Source organism: Zeus faber, assembly GCF_960531495.2.
Source record: "Zeus faber genome assembly, chromosome: 13".
Taxonomy (NCBI): domain Eukaryota; kingdom Metazoa; phylum Chordata; class Actinopteri; order Zeiformes; family Zeidae; genus Zeus; species Zeus faber.
In genome coordinates, this window is record NC_137198.1 from 15,519,629 (window position 1) to 15,539,628 (window position 20,000).

Genomic DNA, 20,000 nt, shown 5'->3' on the forward strand with positions numbered 1-20,000 from the left:
AAACTTATTACTGCTTCAGACTAGACCTATTAAAGCTCTCATCGCTTTCCGACTTTGGAGGCATAATTGTTACGTAAATCTGAGATGCAAGCAAACCGGCCAGATGAGCCGTGCTCTTAATTTTACAGGCATTAGGCAGCGTGTCTTTAAAATAGAAAATGTATTGAATATAAATATCTCCTCTCTCTTGCAGGGCTTCTGCTCCTGGCTTGCATCACTTTACCATATGAAGTAAGTGCTCAAAGCGAATGCCCCTTTTTAATTGCGTCGCCCCTCCCCTTCCTTACATGCATCCTTTTACTGGCGCGTTCCCTCCAGAGCTGATGTCATGTCATCGTCACGTGCAAACTCCCTGTGTTATATTTCGACGCGAAGCAAAACAAATGAGTCTGGGCTCATGTGACCGCTGGTGCCGCTGGTTTCCCTTTGAATATTTGCACTCGCTCAAGTCTGACGGCACACCCCCAATTTAGTGCCATCAGAAAAGCGACTTCCACCGTCTCCACGGTTTCCATGGTATTATTTTCGAGTTTGGGTTGCTTCTGTTTTTAGCCCGGCTCACCCCACAGTCCCTGGGAAAAGTGCGAACCCACCCTGTGAGTTCTCAATGTGTGGGCTTCCGTGAAAGCGGAATGCACCTCCTCTGTTTTTGTTTTTCTTTGTGTTTTTTTTGTCGTTTTTTTTCTATTTTATGACGTTGGGTGTCCTGAGCCTCCCACCTCCTGTTGTCCTGGGCGACGGCAGTGTTTGGCACAGTTTTACTTACGATGAGGTATGAGCCGTAAGCCCCACGTCTATCACCGGCTCGCTCTGCTTGTGATATTCCCCTGTGTGTCATTATAACGGGGCGGACCCATTATGGTCTATCCCACGGGTGTAACCTTGCTCTCCGCTTTGCCCGTGGCTCACGAGCCCTGTGTAAGATCTTCAATTCGCGGCGGTAGGTTACCAGGACCCCTAAATCAGAATTGTTTTTCACGCAGAGACGAGGAGATCCGCAGCAAATGTGGCGTGGACGCCGTCACCTACCTGTCCTTCCAGCGTCACGTCATCCTGCTCATGACCGTCATCTGCCTGCTGTCTCTCGCCATCATCCTGCCCGTCAACTTTTCCGGGAACCTCCTGGGTAATTTGGTTTCTCACACAAGGGTTTTTTTGACCATCCACCCCCCCCCCCCCCCCGGCGCCAGGGATTTCCTTAAACCTCAGGAGGGGCCGACAGGGCACATCTCAGGGAGAGAGGCCAGGCCACACAAAAAGACTAAACAGGCGTCCGCGTACCGAGGGTATTTTAGTTTAAGACGGCCAGAAAACCTGAGGCCGAATATAGACGTTACACGAGCTATATGCAGGAGAAAACTGTGTGAAGGGAAAAGTTTGTCAAAAAAAAAAACCTCAATTGTCTCGAAAAAGTCATCAAACTGAGATTCAAAATAACAACTTATATTGCTCTGGTATGCAATAAAATATAGCTAAATCATACATGAAAGTACAAAACAAACACACATACAATCCCCAAAAACAAAAAAACACTGTTGTTTTTTTGTTTTTTTGCTCCGAGAATGGGACGGGAATATAAAGTTCTTAATTTCCGCTCCACGCTTTGTGTAGGTGTCAGAGGTTACGCTGGTGCAGTAAACCAGCTGCCGAATAGAAGCGAAAAAAAAAAAATGCCGTTTGGCACTCGGGTGCTGTTTCTGGAGTCAAGCTAAATCGAATGTGGAAAGAATGCCGGAGTCATTACGGGAGCTATAGGAAGCCGGGTTTACCACCGCTGTTTTACTACCGTTAGCTGTCATCTTACGGCCCCGTGTCACTCGCTATTTAAAATAAACCCCTTGGGACAGGCAAATAAACACCCTTAAGGAGGTTGCCATGGCGAGAGTAAAAGCAAAGCACGCCCAAAATATTGTCTCCCGAGATCCGCGTCGACTATAATGCCTGAATTCTGTGTGCAATTTCTCGTCATTTTCTTTAATTGGGTGGAACATGTTTATATATTCGACATCATTTATATTGGCTCACCCTCCAGACGAAGAAGCTGTTTGACGGTCGCCACGCCTTGCCCTTTGTCACGTTTAATCCGTCCTTACAGGAGACAGCCCCGAGAACTTCGGAAGAACGACACTGGCCAACGTTAGCGAAAAGTAAGTCCGACAATGTCGCATAACGCGAGACGAGTCACAGAGCGACGGGGAATGCGGTGGCAGAGCTCACATCCTGCAAACTTCTCCTCTCGCAGGGACAACTACCTGTGGCTGCACAGCGCGCTCGCCCTCGTCTACTTCATCGTCACCGTGCTGAGCATGGCCCACCACGCCGCGCAGCTGGAGTACAGGGAGGACGAGAAGGTTCGGCACCGTCACTGTACCGTCAAGGGTTAAAGGTTAACGGAAAAACTCGCACGCCGCATTTTAACCTATAAACCCGCCGATCCGGCATCCGGTAGATCCACTTATTCTCTCCGTTAAAAAAATACCGGTTTTCCTTCAAGCTTTAAATCCACGCCGAACCTCAGACCGCACCGGCGCCGCGTCACGGACGCCACCCTAAATAAACCCGCGACACGGTGTGTTTGCCGCTGCAGGTAGCCAGGACTCTGATGATCACCTCCATCCCAAGAGAGATCTCAGACCCCGGGCTCATCACCAAACACTTCCAGTAAGGGAATTTAATCGTGGCACACACTGGACCACAGCATAGATCATATTATATATTACATCGATCATTGTAAGAGCGATTGTCCTCTTTCTCCCCGCTCTAGTGAGGCGTACCCCAGCTGCACCGTCACCGACATCCACTTCTGCTTCGACATCCAGAAGCTGATGAGGCTGGACTTGGAGAGGTAACTTCCATGCCAGCCAGGTCAAGGGTCGTGTCGAGTGTTCCGACGCCTGCTCACGTGTTCTCTGGGGTTTTTTTTTTTTGTTTGTTTTTTTTTTCTCACAGACGGAAGGCGATGAAAGGCAGGCTGTATTTCACCACAAAGGCCCAGAAGGACGGCAAGATCATGATCAAGACCCATCCATGCGCTCAGATCTTCTGCTGTGACGTCTGCGGCTTTGAACAGGTAGATCTCTGGAAGGACAATCTGATGCAACTGTGCGGCAGCAGGCGTGTGGTGTCGCCACTGGGTGGCGCTGCAATGCAAATTTAGGTTTCGTGCAGTACCAAAACACCTTGCCTTGCTGTAACAACCGAGGTTCCTAACCTGAGAGCATGAGTGACGGGTTTTTATTTTCTCCGTCATGTAAGGTGGATGCAGAGCAATACTACAGCGAGCTGGAGGAGAAGCTGACGGACGAGTTTAATGCCGAAAAGAACCGCATCTCTCTGAAGAGATTAGGCATCGCCTTCGTCACCTTCCGGGACGAGAGGATGACTGCCGTGTGAGTAATCTGCAGTCTGACAAATCCAGGTCCATACATTTCAGTCCCGCTCATCACAGGGAGTCACGGTGCTTCTGGCAACGAACCAAAAACTCAAGAGAAGTGCCCGACGGCTGCAATACTGTGGCCACTCTCTTTAAAAAGCACTGGAGCTATGAAGCTATATCTTTGTTGTTCACTTTCTAGTATTGTGAAGGACTACGGCCGGGTGCACTGCCGCCGCCGACCCCAGCAGTCCAGCATCACCACCGTGGTCCAGTCCCACAGCTGGGGCGTGAGCTACGCCCCGGCCCCGAGCGACATCATCTGGTCAGTACCGACATCGCCGGATGCCCGCCGCGTCGGGATGTCCCGATCATATCAAATATGTCTGAATAGAAGGCACGTTAGAGGTCCCCGATATAGAATAATGGATTACGCGTTTAGTTCTAACGACCCCAGAATATGTGTGAAAATGCTGTATATGTATCGTGTATATAGTGTACACACTACTACATGTAATCTGCAGAGAACATCTCTTCTTATATAACCATCACTCCTCTCATAAAATATATATATTTTTTGTGGCAATTATCATACACATACACATTGAACAAAATATTATTTTCCATCACATCTGATGTAATGGGTCGCTCACAGCTCGATCCTTATCTGTAAGCACCAGTGCTGTTGTGTTCTATTGTATGGCGGTAATGCACAACGCTCTTCAACTTGGAACGGCGCCGTAGCAGCCGGAGAGATTATGCAACGAGGGCGGGATGCATATGTATGGGAGATTAACCGAAGAGATGGCAGCATCGAGTGTGTTGTCCTGTATGCCTCATTGGTTACAATGTGTGTGTGTGTGTGTGTGTGTGTTGTGATGGGATTTCAGAATGCTGTTTGTGTACGTTTGTGTATACTGTAAATGTGTTTGTGTTGAGCCGACGACTGAATATCCCCAAACCCACTCCACTCCAGCACAGGCTGTTCAGTTCTTCATTTAAACCGGGGACTGGAGCGCGCTCTCTGTCCTCCCGGGGTCTTAAACAGCGGGCCAATTTGGGAATACCGTCACGCGGGAGGAGTGCTTGATCTGAGGTTAACGCCCCCTCCTCCTGCGCCCGCCAGGGAAAACCTGTCGCTGTGCGGCTCCCGCTGGTGGCTCCGCTGCGTCCTGCTCAACATCCTCCTCTTCCTCCTGCTCTTCTTCCTCACCACCCCCGCCATCATTGTCAACACCATCGACAAGTTCAACGTCACGAGGCCCGTGGAGAGTCTCCAGGTCAGAGCGGGAGACGAGGCAGGGCTGCGACGGAAGTTACACAATGTTTTATGCAGTCGAGAAAAATGCCTGTTTTCATCGTACCGTCTATGAAAATGACCCCAAACTATTGTGTTGACAATTATTTGATGAACCGATTGAAGTAGTTCAATACTCATAATTTGAGACCAATAATGCTAAATAAATATAAATTGAAAATAATTTAGCTGAGAAATGAACGTAATCCTTCAATATCTCCACCCAAAACCAAAATTTAGTACGATCTTTATTTATTTTTATTAAATGCATCTTGCTTATTTGTTTTCTTTCTTCTTCTTCTTTATCTTCTTGTTCTTCTTCTTCTTATAATTATTATCAATATTATTATTAATATTTAATTGCTTTCTATTCATGTAAAGCAATTTCAGTTGCATGTTGTCTACACATATCAACGGTGCTCTTCAAATATTGGCTATTATTATTATTATTATTATTATTATTATTATTATTATTATTATTATTATTATTATTAATAATAATAATAATAATAATAACGTTATTATTACTATTATTATTATCATTATTATTATCATTGTTATTATTGTTATTATTATTATTTCTATTTGATTTCCTTATATTGATGAAAAGCACTTTGAGTTGAATGTTTTCTATGAAAGGGCCTATAAAAATAAGTTATGATTATTGTTTATTATAAATATTATTATAATCGTTATTATCTACTTTAGACTTGGCTCACATGGTTTCATACATTTTGACTCTCCCCGTTCAGAACCCCATCATCACGCAGTTCTTCCCCACTCTCCTGCTGTGGGCGTTCTCCGTGCTGCTGCCCTTCATCGTCTACTACTCGGCCTTCTTCGAATCCCACTGGACCAGGTGCTCCTCTCGCCATCGCTCTCCTCTTCCTCATGAAATTGGAAACAGTTTGTCCTTTGCTCCTTCCGATCCACCTTACTTAGCTCCGCCTGTCCTCCTTCCACTGCTCCACTAGTTTTTTTTTAATCATATTACTCTCTCTCTCCCTCTCTTTCTTTCTTTCTCTATCTCTCTCTCTCTCTCTCTCTCTCTCTCTCTCTCGCTCTGTAACTCTTATTTGCACTCCATCTTTCTCGCCCCTCTCTCTCTCTCTCTCTCTCCCTCTCTCTCCCTCTCTCTCTCAGTCTTCCATCGCACATTATTCTGGGCAGGTTGTCATAGAGATTTCCATGCGGGGATAATGATATGCACTGTAGTCGCCGGGCTGCCAAGGACCAGAACAACTGTGCAGCGAGCGACGCGCGCCACCTATGAGCTCCCTTTTCATTACATAACCACCCCCACCGACATGTTGTGCAGGCGCGATGTACGACCAGCCTAAATGCAAATCGAGTGTTTACTGGTGTGAGAATCGTAGTTTGTGCTAATGAGAGCAGCAGGCCCTCAGAAGTCCCTCGACTTCACGTCGGGAGCCGGGCGGCGGGCGACGTGAAGTGCGGCGCGTTCCGCATCTCGAGCGGCGACCCTGTCTTTGTAATGTGCCCTGTTCCATGACTCCCATGTGTTCCCGTCGCCCAGATCGGGTGAGAACCAGATCACGATGCACAAGTGTTTCCTGCTGCTGGTCTTCATGGTGATCATCCTGCCCTCGCTGGGCCTGTCCAGGTACACCTGCTGTATATCTGCAGCATACCAGGTTCATTTACTTTTATAGAAATGCAACATCACTGACTGGGTCGAAAACACACACACACACACACATATGATGATTAAAATGTTTGTCCACTTGGGGAATGGGTTTTATCTTCTTATGTTCATTTTTGTTGTATGTTTTTCTAAACAGCCAAACATCCTCCCTGAGAACAAGGAAATAATAATAAGACCTCATTAAACGTAGTATTATTTGTATTAGAAGCTACAGTAATTACGTGACATGCCCTCTTTTCTTTCCTTCCTAGAATATGTTTAATTTTTTTGTGTTTCTTTTTTTTTTTCCACTTTCTAGCTTGGACTTGTTCTTCAGATGGCTCTTTGACGTCAATTTCCTCGACGAGAGAGACGTCAAATTCCAGTAAGTACGGCCCTTTTACTGTCTGTTGTCTGGAGATATGGCTGAGATAAGTTGTCAACGGGAAGCAAACGGTAAAAACACGGCCCCTCTCTGCGCGCAGGTGCGTGTTCCTCCCGGACAACGGGGCGTTCTTTGTGAACTACGTGATCACGTCCAGCCTGATCGGCACCGCCATGGAGCTGCTGCGCATCCCGACGCTCATGGTCTACGCCGTGCGCCTCTGCTTCGCCAAGTCCAAGGCCGAGCGCATCCACATCAAGCGAGTCAGTCCCGGCTACTCCAGCAAGTCTCCGTTCTTTGTCGCATGAAAAACGACTCAATCCGAAAATGTCTGAACAACGAGTCCCTGTCGCTGTGGTTTTCTCTCCCTCGCAGAGCCAGGCCTACGAGTTCCAGTTTGGTCTTGAGTACGCCTGGACCATGTGCATCTTCTCTGTCAGTGTGACCTACAGCATCACGTGTCCCATTATCGTTCCCTTTGGTGAGACCCTCCTGCTTTGTGTGGAGATATGTGTTATTTTTTTCTTTCTTCTGTATCGCCTCCTCTGCGTCTTTGTCCATAATTCTATGCATGCTTTGTGATGTGTGTGTGTGTGTGTATCTGTGTGTGTGTGTGTGTGTGTGTGTGTGTGTGTGAGTGTGTGTGTGTGTGTTTGTGTGCGTGTGCGTGTGCGTGTGCGTGTGTGTGTGCGCTAGTCTGTCTGTCTGTCTGCCTGTGAGCTGTGTCTGTGCTGGTACTGTAACCTTCTGCCCCGCTGCCGCCTGCCAGCCTCGTGCATACTGTGTGAATTTGCCATAGTCCTAGACACTGAGACGCAACGAGCTGCGAGCCAGACGCCCACTCCACTCCTGTCTGTGCCCGGAGCTCAGCGAAGCCTCTGTTTACTACTACACCCTGTACAATCGCTGTTCTGAAGACGCTGGAATATGCTAGGACCGTTGCTTCGGTCTAACCTGGTGTTTTCTTCTTGGTGGAAGTGAAAATGGAAGGGAAATTAACAAAGACAAACCCACATTTCATAGTGTGCTAATGCCCTATTGTGTGTGTGTGTGTGTGTGTGTGTGTGTGTGAGTGTGTGTGTGTGTGTGTGTGTGTGTGTGTGTGTGTGTGTGTGTGTGTGTGTGTGTGTGTGTGTGTGTGTGTGCGTGCGTGTGCGTGTGTGCGTGCGTGTGCGCGCACACACTGACGTGGAGTCCCTAGGTCTACTCTATGTCATCTTGAAGCACATGGTGGACCGCTACAACATCTACTACGCGTACGTTCCCACCAAGCTCAACCAGCGGATCCACCGGGCGGCCGTGGGCCAGGTCATCGTGGCTCCCATACTCTGCCTCTTCTGGCTGCTCTTCTTCTCCGTGCTCAGATTAGGTGCTTCCCTCGTTGCCCGGCTGGTCAGTGACGCCGACTTTTCTCAGGGAGACCAGTGTGTCATGTGTGTTTCATCGCGCGCTTCCCTTCGTGTCCCTCAGGCCCAGTGCATCCCATCACACTCTTCACCTTCGTATCTCTGGCCTCCTGCGTCATCTTTTCCCTCTTCCGCTTGTGCCTTAGGAAGCAACCAGACAAGTCGACAAGTTATCAGGTCAGTTTCTGCGGTGGCTTAGTGTAATGTAAGGAGCGGAATGTTTAAAGTGATAATCCGTAACATTATTTTGAAAAAACAATTCCATATTTTTATGGGGATTTTTTTAGCTGTCACTTTATAATTAATATATAATAATTATAATATATATATACATATATAATTTAATATATATATATATATATACTATATGTTGTATATATGTATATATACTATATATATTGTCTGTGTGTATATATATATATATACGGTGTATATATATATATTTATACACCGTATATGTACAATATATAATTATATCATATATATTATATAATTATAATACTATATAGTTATTTATTATAATGTATTTGCGTTATGTATATGCCCCATTATTTGCTGTTGCCGTTGTTGGTGGCAGGGTATGCCTTTCCTGGCAAGAATACGAATACACGCACAACAAGTGAAAGGCAGCCACGGTGAATTTCATGAACCAGCTCAGCTAGTTGCGTCAGTAAACTGTCGATATGTGTGAACACTGACAAAAACAGAACAACACCCTCCAATGAAAAAATATCCATGCACCTCAAGTGACCTTTAAAAAATACAACAAATCAACCAATTAGAGAAAATATTTTTTGCCCTGTAGTGTAGTCCAACACAGATGATCTCATGGATTACCACTTTAAGTTAGATCGATTTCATACTCAAGATGAATGTTTGCTCCTATTAAAGCCCATTACACACCTTGGTAAAGCCAGGGTTGCGTTATATATAGTCTCTGGGCCGGAGTGGGATCATTTTCAGTCCGGGAGTTTTGTGTTGCTCACCAGTCCACTGCCAACATGAAACTACAACTTTTTCAGTGTGCATGGGTTTGACACTAATCAAGAAACCTGTCAAAAATAAAAGTTAAAGACTTTTCCATTCACATTTTAAAATTTCGGCCTTTAATAACGCTCAGGCTCTGTAATAATGGGACATAAATTAGATGTTGCACAGCCTTTTGATTTGAAAATAAAAGTTCAAAGACCTTTATTTTGAAATCCGAAGGCCAAAGACTAGATCCTATAATTATGTAGACGCACTTTGAATGCTTTCATGACAAAAAGCTATTGAACTTTGTAAATTAAAAGAAAAAAAAATGTTATTTAAAATTAAAAGGCTGTGCAACATTTAGATTAGATCTCAGAAACATATAGACTTAGTTTGAATGTTGCCATTCATATGACAATAAAAAGCTGTTGAACTTTGAAAATTGAGTCATGTCACTTGTAGACGGTCCCTAAATACGCCAACATGCTGTCCGTGAAGCAGCACCTCCTTCCAAATGTCCGTTATAACATGATGTTTAGCACATGAAAACCGTCAGAACACATTTTTCCCTGAATTACTGGTGGCAGTTCCGTGTGCCACATGCCATCCAAGGGCCCTCCAACACAGACACAGACGATGGAGTAGAAACACACCAGTTTATTGTGGCGAGGGGGGCTAAGTGGAACAAGCCAGGAGCAGATGGACAGCACGTCATGACAAGGGCCCCTTTCCTGTGTGTGTTCAACAGGTTTTACCTGGTGCTCGTTGATTATTCTAACGTGCAACAGGCATACGGCACACTGATACATTTACATTACATTTAGTCATTTAGCAGACGCTTTTATCCAAAGCGACTTACAATTGTTCAAACACCGACGGACGCAGCCATCAGGAGCAATTAGGGGTTAAGTGTCTTGCTCAAGGACACTACAGCATGCTAGCAGGAGGAGCCTGGGATCGAACCAGCAACCTTTGGATCACTAGACCACCAGCTCTACCTCCTGAGCTACCATCCCCACCCCCACTGATCCCCACCCCCACTGATCCTGGGCCCAATCACCTAGACCCAGGACAGGTGCTGCTCCCCAGACCACAGAATGCAATATCCCTCCATAGTTTTCAGTCTTTCATAATCTGGAGGCTAGCTGCTCTCATGCCCTATCAGCATCCAGTGTTCGGTGGGGGCGGGCCGCATTGGTTTTCATCCAATGGGGCTGCAGGGGCATGCAGCAAGTACAGTATAGCGATGATTGAATTCTTGTAAATGTGATAACATTTAAATTATCTCACCACCGGCCCAACAACCAACAGCCCACCGGGAATCTTCTCCCGATTAGCCACTTTGGGCTGGCATCATTTTTTACAACATACACATAGCAGAGGGAACAGAGGCCCCTCCAGCTCTCGTAGCTCCTTTGTTTACAACTATTTTGTCATTATATGGTTGTAGTTCATTCTTGGAGATGTGCAGTATGGACTCCCTGAAGCACACACGCACATTTTGTGTTTCCCTAAGACGAGTGTTGTCACTAGAGGGAGGGAGGGAGGAGTCAGCTTTACTCTGTTTTTCTTTCTGACATACTAACTAGGCTGCCATCAAATGTTCCACCGCCTGCAAGCAGTCAGTTTCACTGTGGTCATTATGTTCTTTAAGAGAGCGCAGTACTTAAGACATGAAACTGAGAGTAGTCTCGTCCCATGATGAGTCAACTTTCAACTCTTTGGAACTTTTAACTGCGTATGAAGTGAAGCAGCCTTCAGGGTAATTTAAGCTGTATTTGAAACTTTTGTAGTCTGTGTAATGGGCCAGAGTGTGCGCCATTGAGCTGGTCAGTCTCCCTCCAGCTCCTCTGTTTTTCTTTCTGGTTTTTCCATGGTTTCAGATGTCTGACCAACCTGCGGAGGGAACGCTGAGCGATGCAGGAAGGAGCACCATGACCTCCACCACGGCCTCCACTGTAGAGAACCATGTTTTATTCTATGTTCCGGTAATTCCACACATAGTGTCGTAAACACAGCCGTATCTTGGCACCGCCCCCGTAACAGTCGGTGTCTGTTCCCCAGCTGTTTGTGGCGTCTGTGTTGCTGGAGCCGGAGCTGGGTTTGACCCCCATGCCCTCGCCGGCCCACCAGAGCTACGGAGCCCTCACCCGCTCCCACAGCTCCCACAGCCACGGCCCAGTGGAGGAAGAGGAGCAGGAGGGAGGAGAGGACCCCGTGGGGACCGACGAGACTGAGCTCCAAGACCCCCGAGACCCCTATTGTTCCAGCTCCATCATGGACGGCCCGGTGGGCTACTAGTCCCGGCTACTACTACTAAGCTGCTTTCCATGCGTGCTAAAGCTGGGAAATATGAGGGAAATATCCAATGATGCTGCATTTCTGCTGCTGACCCAGCCGCCTCAGAGCCACAGAGCAGACTGGGCTTGTGAGGAAAGCTCCTCAGGATTCCAAACATAAAATAAAAGATGCAGACTTCCGGGATCACATACGGATTACTGATGAGGGGGCCCAACCAAAAAAACAGCTGTCTCCATGAGGACACACAAGCTAAAACGTACCACCAAACATAATGCTAGATTGATTTGAACTTTTTGTATTTTCCACTCGCTTCTCAAGGCCCGCTCTGTGTGTGCCGAGCGGCGCAGGCGGCGCAATGTTGACCCAGGCGACGCCGCCGAGTTCCTTCAAGAGACAAAATGTCCATGTGTGCCACTTGGACAGGGATGGATGTGAAAGTTCCCATCAGAATGGGTGTTGCGGGCAGGCTTTCACCCCGGCAGACTGGCGGAGCGCTCTTGGCAGGAGCAGAGCGGCTTCCTCTCTGCAGCCGAGCGCCGCGCGGCGCGGGGTGAGGGTAGAGAGTTGTGAAGCCATCTGCAGTGAGAGAGCAGACAGACGGAGGAGAGCAGCCTCCGACTCAGAGATGCGCTGCACTGTACATACCCTCCGTCTGAAGACACGAGCGGCCGGACCTGCACCTGCGCTCGGCCAGGGTCACTGTTCTGCTTCGAGTTCGTTATCGTTTGTGGTGTCAATGATGTCGTGGATTGGGTTTCGGGGGCCGTCGCCCGTCGAGGTTAATTCAGTTATTTGTGGGGCCGTCCCATTGTACTTCATCTGAGTGTTCTGTGATCATCCCCTTGGCCCTGTGCGGTCTTTTCCGGTCCTTAATTATCCGTTTTAAACCCAAGTTGCATCCGCTTTCTTACATGGAAACTGAAAAGCACATCCTGCCGTGAAGGACGATATTCCAATGTTTGCGTTGGATCATTATTGGAGTTTGCATTCACTGTAGAAAGAGGAAGTGGAAGGAAACAAATGTACTTATTTCATGTCCAACATGAAAAATACGTTGATATATTTCACCCATGAATTAATATAATTAGTCATTTTGGGATATTTTGTCGAGTTTTATCATAAGGAATTCTTCATTGGTACTAATGAATGAACCGATTTTATAAACATTTATTTATCCATTCTACGTACCGTAACGTTCTGTTTCGTGTTTGCTAAAGAGAGAGAGAGAGAGAGAGAGAGAGAGAGAGAGCACATTGATATCACTGTTTTCTACTTATTCTGTATATTTACTGGTTTTGTATCGTGTCGTACCAATTGAGTTGAGAAAGGTTTTCCTCGCCGAACTGAATGTAAGCCGATTGTGGTCATGCTCTCTCGCTGTGCCTTGAAGAGAATTCCCTTTTTTTTTGTGTGACAATCCAGCATGGCCTGAAATATGCTGCATGGACTCAACCCAAGAGCGGAGACACGGTGGATGAAGACACACAAGACAGAAACAATCAAAAGGCGATCCAAACCCAACAGCACATGGCTTTCCCCAAATTATAAATTCACAAATTCTGCCCCGAAGCAAACAGCAAAAACACACAGTGGAATCCTGTACACGGGATGAGGTTAAGAGTATTGGCTTCTATATTTTGACTTGTCTTATGAATTTTTTGTATCACATGCATCATCGTTTTGAGGCAGTTTTTTCATTTGTGGTCGGCGTTGCCTTGTTGTGTACGTCACTTGGTGTCTGCAGTTCTCCACCACTGTATTCCGTGACAATATAGCCAAGCTTTTTCAGTGTCAGCTCCCGTCTCTGCCTCAATGTCAATTTCTTTCTCAGCGATGAGAGCTTTAGCAGATTTGATTTTCAGCAGCCATCGACAGCGGGATCATCGATCGTTTCGACCATATATTCACTCTAAGCGGTTACAAAAAGTATTCGCTGTTTAAAACCGTGACTTGGCGCAACAAAAGACGGTGACCCATTATATGTTATTTAGGTTACCTACTGTACCTAATGTTTAAAACGCTTCGTGTGATTTCAATATCATATGCATTACCTGAAAACACAAACTTTGAGTTTTCAAACTATTTTAAAAGAATTCACTTTAAATATCTTTGAATTGGAAGCAACATATTCATCAAAATAAAAAAGAAGGGTATATTTTCAGACTGGGGAAAGGCAATCCGGTCAGATTTATGAGGCAGTGAAATTCTACCCCTATGAGCATCACCTTTACCAACAGATCAAGGAAAAAGTGATTGTGAATGTGACAAAATTCTGGAGATGGAAGCTGTGAAATTGTTTCACACTCTGTGCTCCCAAAGGACGGTCTGAGTACAAACCTTTTCGTGTTTTTCACACTTCAATATAGCGGTTTGTACCATAGATCATCCATCACTTTTACATTTGAGGAAATGTGTCTCCCACTATAGTTTTCCGCGAATGATACGTTTTTAAGAACAGATATATAACAGTGTTGGCTGTTATTTAGTCTTTGGTTGAAGGGGACCTATTATACAAAACTCACTTTTTCCGGTGCTTGTGCACATATCGTTTGATGGGCCTACATACACACAAACTGTGAAATAAGACAACGCAGTCAGTTTTTTTGTGAGCCTTCTAATTCAGAAAACATCCTGAAACGAGCCGATCAGCTTAGTGTCTCAATACTACGTAGCATTGAGACACATTAGAATTAGAACTGGCCCCCATCTGAGTAACTCCACCCACGCCTGGAGCATTTCCGGAACCGCTAGCATCGAAGCTAAGAGCCTATCATGGAAAGTGCTGTTGGCTGCAGAGACCAGCACAAATCTTTTAAAAGAAAGAGGAATTAATACCAACGGTCCGTGACAAAACTGCAGACGAGGGAAATGTAAGTATTTGTTGTGTGTTTCTTTCTGTCTGTGTGTGTGTATTTCCCTAATTGAAAGAAAACAAAAAAAGCCCCCCAAGCCTCGCCCTATCCCGCGGCGCTCCAAGCGCCGCGCGGCTCCGGACGCCACGGTGAAAGTCGGAACAAACTTTAAAATGAGGCCTTGTACATCTAATATGAGTGACAGTTCAGTAACTGGACTGCTTATTTCTCGCCTCACATTTGTTCAGAAACGGATTTTGGTGTACTGATGAGGTGAAATCGGTGAAAGTTTACAGAGACATACAACGGAAACCCGGAGTTAAGCTCAAACCCCATTGGCTCACAGAACTCGCGGTCTGGCTGCTCATTTACATTTAAAGCTACACACAGAAACAGCCCATTTTGGAACGCTACGGTTTTGAGGCATGTTACAATGGCTCGAATGCCTAATCTGAGCTGTATTAATAGCAAAAACGAAATTGTTTTTGCTATAAATATCGCTCACAACATGTTTTGGGGACCTCAGAGACCTGTATTGACTTGTTGAAAAGGAGCATAATATGTCCCCTAGGATGGCGTGCGATCAACCTCTGTCAGAGCTGCACATTCTAATCTGTCAAACGTGAAGTGCTGTGATCTCAAAATTAAAACGGCATGTGCTTACGCTGTGCTCCAGGCCACGCCTTCTGTTTTCTTGGGGAAAAGTGTGTCGACGGGAGGGGTAGAAAGACAGGCAAGATCACATTGTTGGTAAGTCACAAAGTTTTGCCTTGTAATAATCACAAATACATCACAACAGCTTTATGGCCACGTCAATGCTGAGAAATATAATGATTGTATTCCTACTATGTTTGCTTCCTAAATGTAGTTTTTGAGCTGAAGCTGTCCCCACTGAGGCAACGGTCACGTGATGAGGTTTCATTTAGACTTTCTGAGACTACGCACTGGAAGAAATAACTTATTTGTTTATCTTACGCGGCGTCAACAAAGAGAATCGGTTGTCCTTACTCAAGCGAAATTCAACTTAATTCAAAACCTGTTGACGCAACGTTAACTCGTCAATACAACCTAAATGTCACTATTTATTTGAATGCCTTAATCTATTTGAATGGGCTTACTTACCAGCATTACTAATGCTGTTAATTTGAATTTGTCGTTTACTAAAACTCCACTCGAACCGTTTTCAACTCATGATAATCAAACGCAATAATAGACCATTTCCCAGAGACCGATAACCTGGAAGAACACGGAGAGGCCGATGGAGACGGAAGCTCTGCGGGCGCTGCCCTGCGTGAGGGCCTGGTGCCGCATACAAACAAGACCAGGGACGAGCCCGCGTGCACATCACCGAGCCCACCGCTCTCCAGACCCACACGGTTATAAATCACCTTCCGCGCAGCGCAGACGGGCGTTGAGAAGTTCCTTGAGGAAAAACCGTCCGTACGAAAACACAAAACCTATAATTTATTCATTGCCTTGACTTCAAAAAGCCAGAAGAGGAGAGAATGTCTGACATTTTCCCCTGTCACCCCTAGCAACTGCTTGGTGTAGGCTCTGCTTCTCTGTGAAAGGTGAATTCCTCTGGGTGCGTGGCACAACTCCCACCCACCGTCGTCCCCCCCGTCCCCCACACCGAACGCTGCCCAGATGCTTGGAATACAAAATGTGCCTCTTATCTCGTGCGGAAGCCATATTGTCGCTCTCTCTTGGATTTTTCAGAACCTGCTAATTTAGTGCGATCAGCGTCTGTGGCTTAATCTTAACGTTAGATCATCGCTGGAAGAGACACTCAGGACTTTGTCTTTCTATCGTCTCTTCTGTCAGCGCTCGGCTCGCAGCATGATACAGATTCGAAATCTGACCGAGAAGTGGCGCAGAACAGCTAATTAGATCGATCGCTCAGAGATAAAAAATAATAATTTTTCCAAGTTTACCATGTGCCGAAATACAGTGATCTGCAGGTCTACTGCAGGACACACGGCCGGTCGATTGTTACTTGGTTCAGACAATGGACTTCTTGGCTTTTTGAGATGTTTCAACTGTGAAGTGAAAGCGACGAACAGCATGAGGGCTTCATCACAGTTGATGTGCGAAGACGGTTTGATCAGAAGAGTTGCCGTCGTCGATTCGATTTCGGGGCAGAAGCGGCGATGAATGCCAGACTGTTCCGAGCGCCTCGGCCCTCCAGGACCCGGAGAGACGCTCCCGGTGGATCTCCAGGCCTACTGCCTCCTCAATCTCCCCAATATGATTTATCATCCGGGAGGTTGCCTCGCTCTCCCACCACCCCCCTTCAACAAAAACAAACATAACATACACTCCACTCTGGACTGTCACTTAACAGTTGCCATGACAACGTTCACCCCCACCCCCGCCACTGCCTCCCTATTTCATACCGAAACCCATCGCATCCTTACTAAAAAATAATGCCGTTGTCTTTTCTCAAAGACCCGTCTCCAGAAAAGCAGCATTGGGCCCTCCAGTCTCGCAGCTCTCAGAGGTGAGACGGGAGGCCCCCAGAGTGTCACCGGCGGTTTTCGAAAGGCACGGTGAAACCTCACTACAGCCTGATTCGAATCTAAATAACATCCAACCTCGGAGATGAAACTCCCGAAGGAAAAAAAACGCTGACAAGACACTTTGACCCTGGGCTTGGGGCTTTGGGTTTGACGGGCTAAAGGAGGACATGGCGCTGTGCCGGCGTGAGTAAGACAGACTTCCACTGCGATGGAGATCGTGAGGACGCTGAGGTGGCGGAGAGACAGATTAGGGCCATGTCATCCCCCGCCCCTGCAGCGGAGCAGACAGCCCGCCCACAGTGTGGATGTGACTTTTACGATGATGCCTCCAAATTGAAGAAAGTGAACTCTGCGTGGGTCCAGTGAGCCCGTGTCCTGACTTGCATCTCTTTTCTTATTAGTGCCTTTTTTTTTACGGGATCAGAAAAAGCGACGGGCGACTCAGGACAATGTTGATTCTCTCATACTTTGCTGAAATTGCCCCCGTCTCTGTAGCCAGGGGGAATGAGCCAGTCATTACTTGGCTCTTATGTAAACGCCATAGTGAGAGAAATCCGGCTGAATACTGCATGGCGTTATTATCGTCCATCGGTACATGATAAACAATCTGAGTGTGGCAGAAAAATACACATGACCTCATTTGGCAGTCACATATCCACAGAGCATCACTTTATTTAGTTTCAAATATCCACACAACATGTTACATAAAGTCTAGAGTGGGGTCCAATGTACAAGCTTCTGTTTGGTTGGAAATGTGTATTTGCATTCAGTGTAAAACGGGTGTTTTTGGTTAAAAGATCTATAGGTGAAGTCGTCGCTCCTTCAGTAGCAGCTGATAAGATGAGGTAGACATTTACACACCCAATAAATACAGACCTGGATGTTTCAATGGTTAATGTATCAGTTGTTAATCACGCCTGCCAAAAAAAAAAAAAAAGACCTACTTCTGCTCGTGGCATGAAGAACAATAATCCATATCCGGTACTATAACCAGGAGAAGAACCACTAGAAATACTCCATCTACACAGTCAGTGAACATACATTATACCGGTGGAGTTGAAAAGACTGCAGGGATGAGATGATTTAGTTAAAAAAAATATTATCATCTATTTTTTTCCAAATAGAAATCGCTCTTCTATTTAGGTGTTGAGAATACAGTGATTACTATGATTAAAAAATATTGTTCTATTCTTGCTTATTTGCTACTTTGAAGGCAGCAAAAAACTCTCCAGCGCATACAACATTTCTGTTCTGCGCCAGTTTAATTTAACAGAAAGACACATAAAACGAAAAATTTTCAGCACATACTACATATATATATATATATATATATATATATCCGTTTTGGCAAATTAGTGGTCCTTCCTAGTACAACGCAAACAGTTCAGAATACAAAAATAAACTTTATAAATGTAAACTCAGACTAAAGCAATAATATCTACATATCAGCAGCTTGGATATACAGTTGTATGGTGCTGTTATCGAATACTTGGCATATTGTTGCTAAATGACTTTTCTTTTGGCATAATGACAGTAGTTGTACAGTTCATAACAATTGAGTATGAAACAAAGTGTGAGCAGCAAAGAGGAAAGGAAAATATTTTGCTAAGATCAGTAAATGACGGTCTCAGAGTCGTGGATTTTGTTCTCGTCAAATAATCGTGAGACATGAATACATACGGTGCATGCACCTTCATTTCATCACGTGGAGGCCGGGCGCGAGGAAAAATATTCAGAATCTCGTGATCATTTCTGCCGGATAAATAATTTTACATTAAATACAGTAAGCGTTGTTCGAGATAACAGTAATCAGTGCAGCGGAACTACTTCACAAGAATGAGTGAAAACTAAGAAAAGGAGACGCTCTAAGATGTTCTTTCTACTATAATAATAATAATAATAATAATAATAATAATAATATAACAGTCTATTAGTTAACAGTCAACAGTTTAACAGCTCGAGCCTGTATAGTTAAGGGAACCGAGGAGACCATAAAACCCCATAATGTGGACACACCACACCACCTCTGGCGCGCACAGACTCCTTAACAGTCAGGAATATCAGGAAAGAAACCGAAGGATAACAGTTCTCGTCAAAATATCAAGAGTGAACGTGATCGCAGACGACGGATTAGCACGCAAAACAAAGAGGTATAATAATTTCTTCGGTCAGAAACAGGCGAGAGGACGTCCCCCTCCCAAAAAAAATGTTCTAATGCACACAACGGCACTGTGTCAAAGGTTGATGCAGAGCTGCCAGAATCATACCGGTCTGACTACGGTGCGATGCCAAAAACATAACATCCAGGGTTTCACGAGAGTGCGACTCTTTAAGATACGCCACAAAGACCACCGCGGTGGTTGTTATCGTTTGAGTAGATATATCAAAGCCATTATATATACAAAGCGAGCTCTCCTTTTCGACGGCTGCTTCCCCGCAAACGTGAGGAAGGTCCGAACGGGGTCCCAACCGTCCCCGGCCTCAACTCTCCCGGCGTTACAGCGGCGTAACATGGTTGCTACAACACCCAGCGGCGAAGAAAGTAAACCCCGTGATCCCTAGCCGGTCCGACTATCACTAGATAACGTGTGCCTACACCATACATTCGCAACACCACGTGACCCCCGACTCCCCCCCCCTCCCGACGACCACAAATGTTGAGTGACTCAACATCTTGTGACTCCGCCTCAGTCGGCCTTGCGCTCGCCGTTCTTGGCCCACCCTCGGCTCATGGCGGCCACCACCACTCCGTACACGTTGAGCCACGCCTGGCGCAGGGCGGCGGTGTAGGCCGCGCCCAGGCCGCGCTGCAGCATGTAGAGGAGGGACTCGCCCACCACCTGCGCCCCGTCCAAAGACAAACAAGTGGAACAAACACAAAGCTGTTTAGTGTCACGGCAGCTCTCCTCGGTTTGAGGAACGAGCAGATCGGAAGTCGACGTACGGCGAATGACTGGGTGTCCACGCCCACCGCCTGGTGCTTCCTCCCCAGGTTGAGCAGAAAGTCCTCCAAGGAGTGGAGGTCGTCCAGGTGACTGACGGCGGCGTCGATGACGAGCATCACCTGGGAACACCAATCAACACAACTTCAGCGGACCCGTTTCAAAAGGGTCGACACGGGAATCGGGATTTGACCCCGATTTGCCCACGACCGCCGCCACCGGTTTAGGCGGTGACCTCGGCTCACCTTGGTGACGTGCTCCAGGAACTCGGGGCTGGAGAGGCAGTCCTGCGTGGTGCCACAGTTTGT

At 46.2% G+C, this 20,000-nt stretch overlaps 2 protein-coding genes across 2 annotated transcripts in view; one reads left to right on the forward strand and one right to left on the reverse strand.

The window, feature by feature from the left end:
* tmem63c (transmembrane protein 63C) overlaps nucleotides 1–11,379 on the forward strand; it is a gene marked incomplete at both ends in the record, with an annotated part of 15,975 nt that extends 4,596 nt beyond the window's left edge. The window contains 19 exons of the mRNA XM_080012786.1: nucleotides 194–231; nucleotides 984–1,126; nucleotides 2,096–2,147; nucleotides 2,243–2,351; nucleotides 2,588–2,661; nucleotides 2,765–2,845; nucleotides 2,950–3,070; nucleotides 3,256–3,389; nucleotides 3,576–3,698; nucleotides 4,500–4,653; nucleotides 5,423–5,529; nucleotides 6,208–6,294; nucleotides 6,635–6,700; nucleotides 6,801–6,963; nucleotides 7,076–7,181; nucleotides 7,902–8,069; nucleotides 8,171–8,283; nucleotides 10,962–11,036; nucleotides 11,143–11,379. Of these exons, the coding sequence (XP_079868912.1) occupies nucleotides 194–231; nucleotides 984–1,126; nucleotides 2,096–2,147; nucleotides 2,243–2,351; nucleotides 2,588–2,661; nucleotides 2,765–2,845; nucleotides 2,950–3,070; nucleotides 3,256–3,389; nucleotides 3,576–3,698; nucleotides 4,500–4,653; nucleotides 5,423–5,529; nucleotides 6,208–6,294; nucleotides 6,635–6,700; nucleotides 6,801–6,963; nucleotides 7,076–7,181; nucleotides 7,902–8,069; nucleotides 8,171–8,283; nucleotides 10,962–11,036; nucleotides 11,143–11,379 (2,151 nt within the window). The remainder of the gene's footprint in view (nucleotides 1–193; nucleotides 232–983; nucleotides 1,127–2,095; nucleotides 2,148–2,242; nucleotides 2,352–2,587; nucleotides 2,662–2,764; nucleotides 2,846–2,949; nucleotides 3,071–3,255; nucleotides 3,390–3,575; nucleotides 3,699–4,499; nucleotides 4,654–5,422; nucleotides 5,530–6,207; nucleotides 6,295–6,634; nucleotides 6,701–6,800; nucleotides 6,964–7,075; nucleotides 7,182–7,901; nucleotides 8,070–8,170; nucleotides 8,284–10,961; nucleotides 11,037–11,142) is intronic.
* An 8,058-nt stretch (nucleotides 11,380–19,437) lies between these two features.
* The window catches only part of ngb (neuroglobin), a gene marked incomplete at both ends in the record, with an annotated part of 1,225 nt that continues 662 nt past the window's right edge, over nucleotides 19,438–20,000 (reverse strand). The window contains 3 exons of the mRNA XM_080011976.1: nucleotides 19,438–19,590; nucleotides 19,695–19,814; nucleotides 19,938–20,000. The exon at nucleotides 19,938–20,000 is cut by the window's right edge and continues 46 nt beyond it. Of these exons, the coding sequence (XP_079868102.1) occupies nucleotides 19,438–19,590; nucleotides 19,695–19,814; nucleotides 19,938–20,000 (336 nt within the window). The remainder of the gene's footprint in view (nucleotides 19,591–19,694; nucleotides 19,815–19,937) is intronic.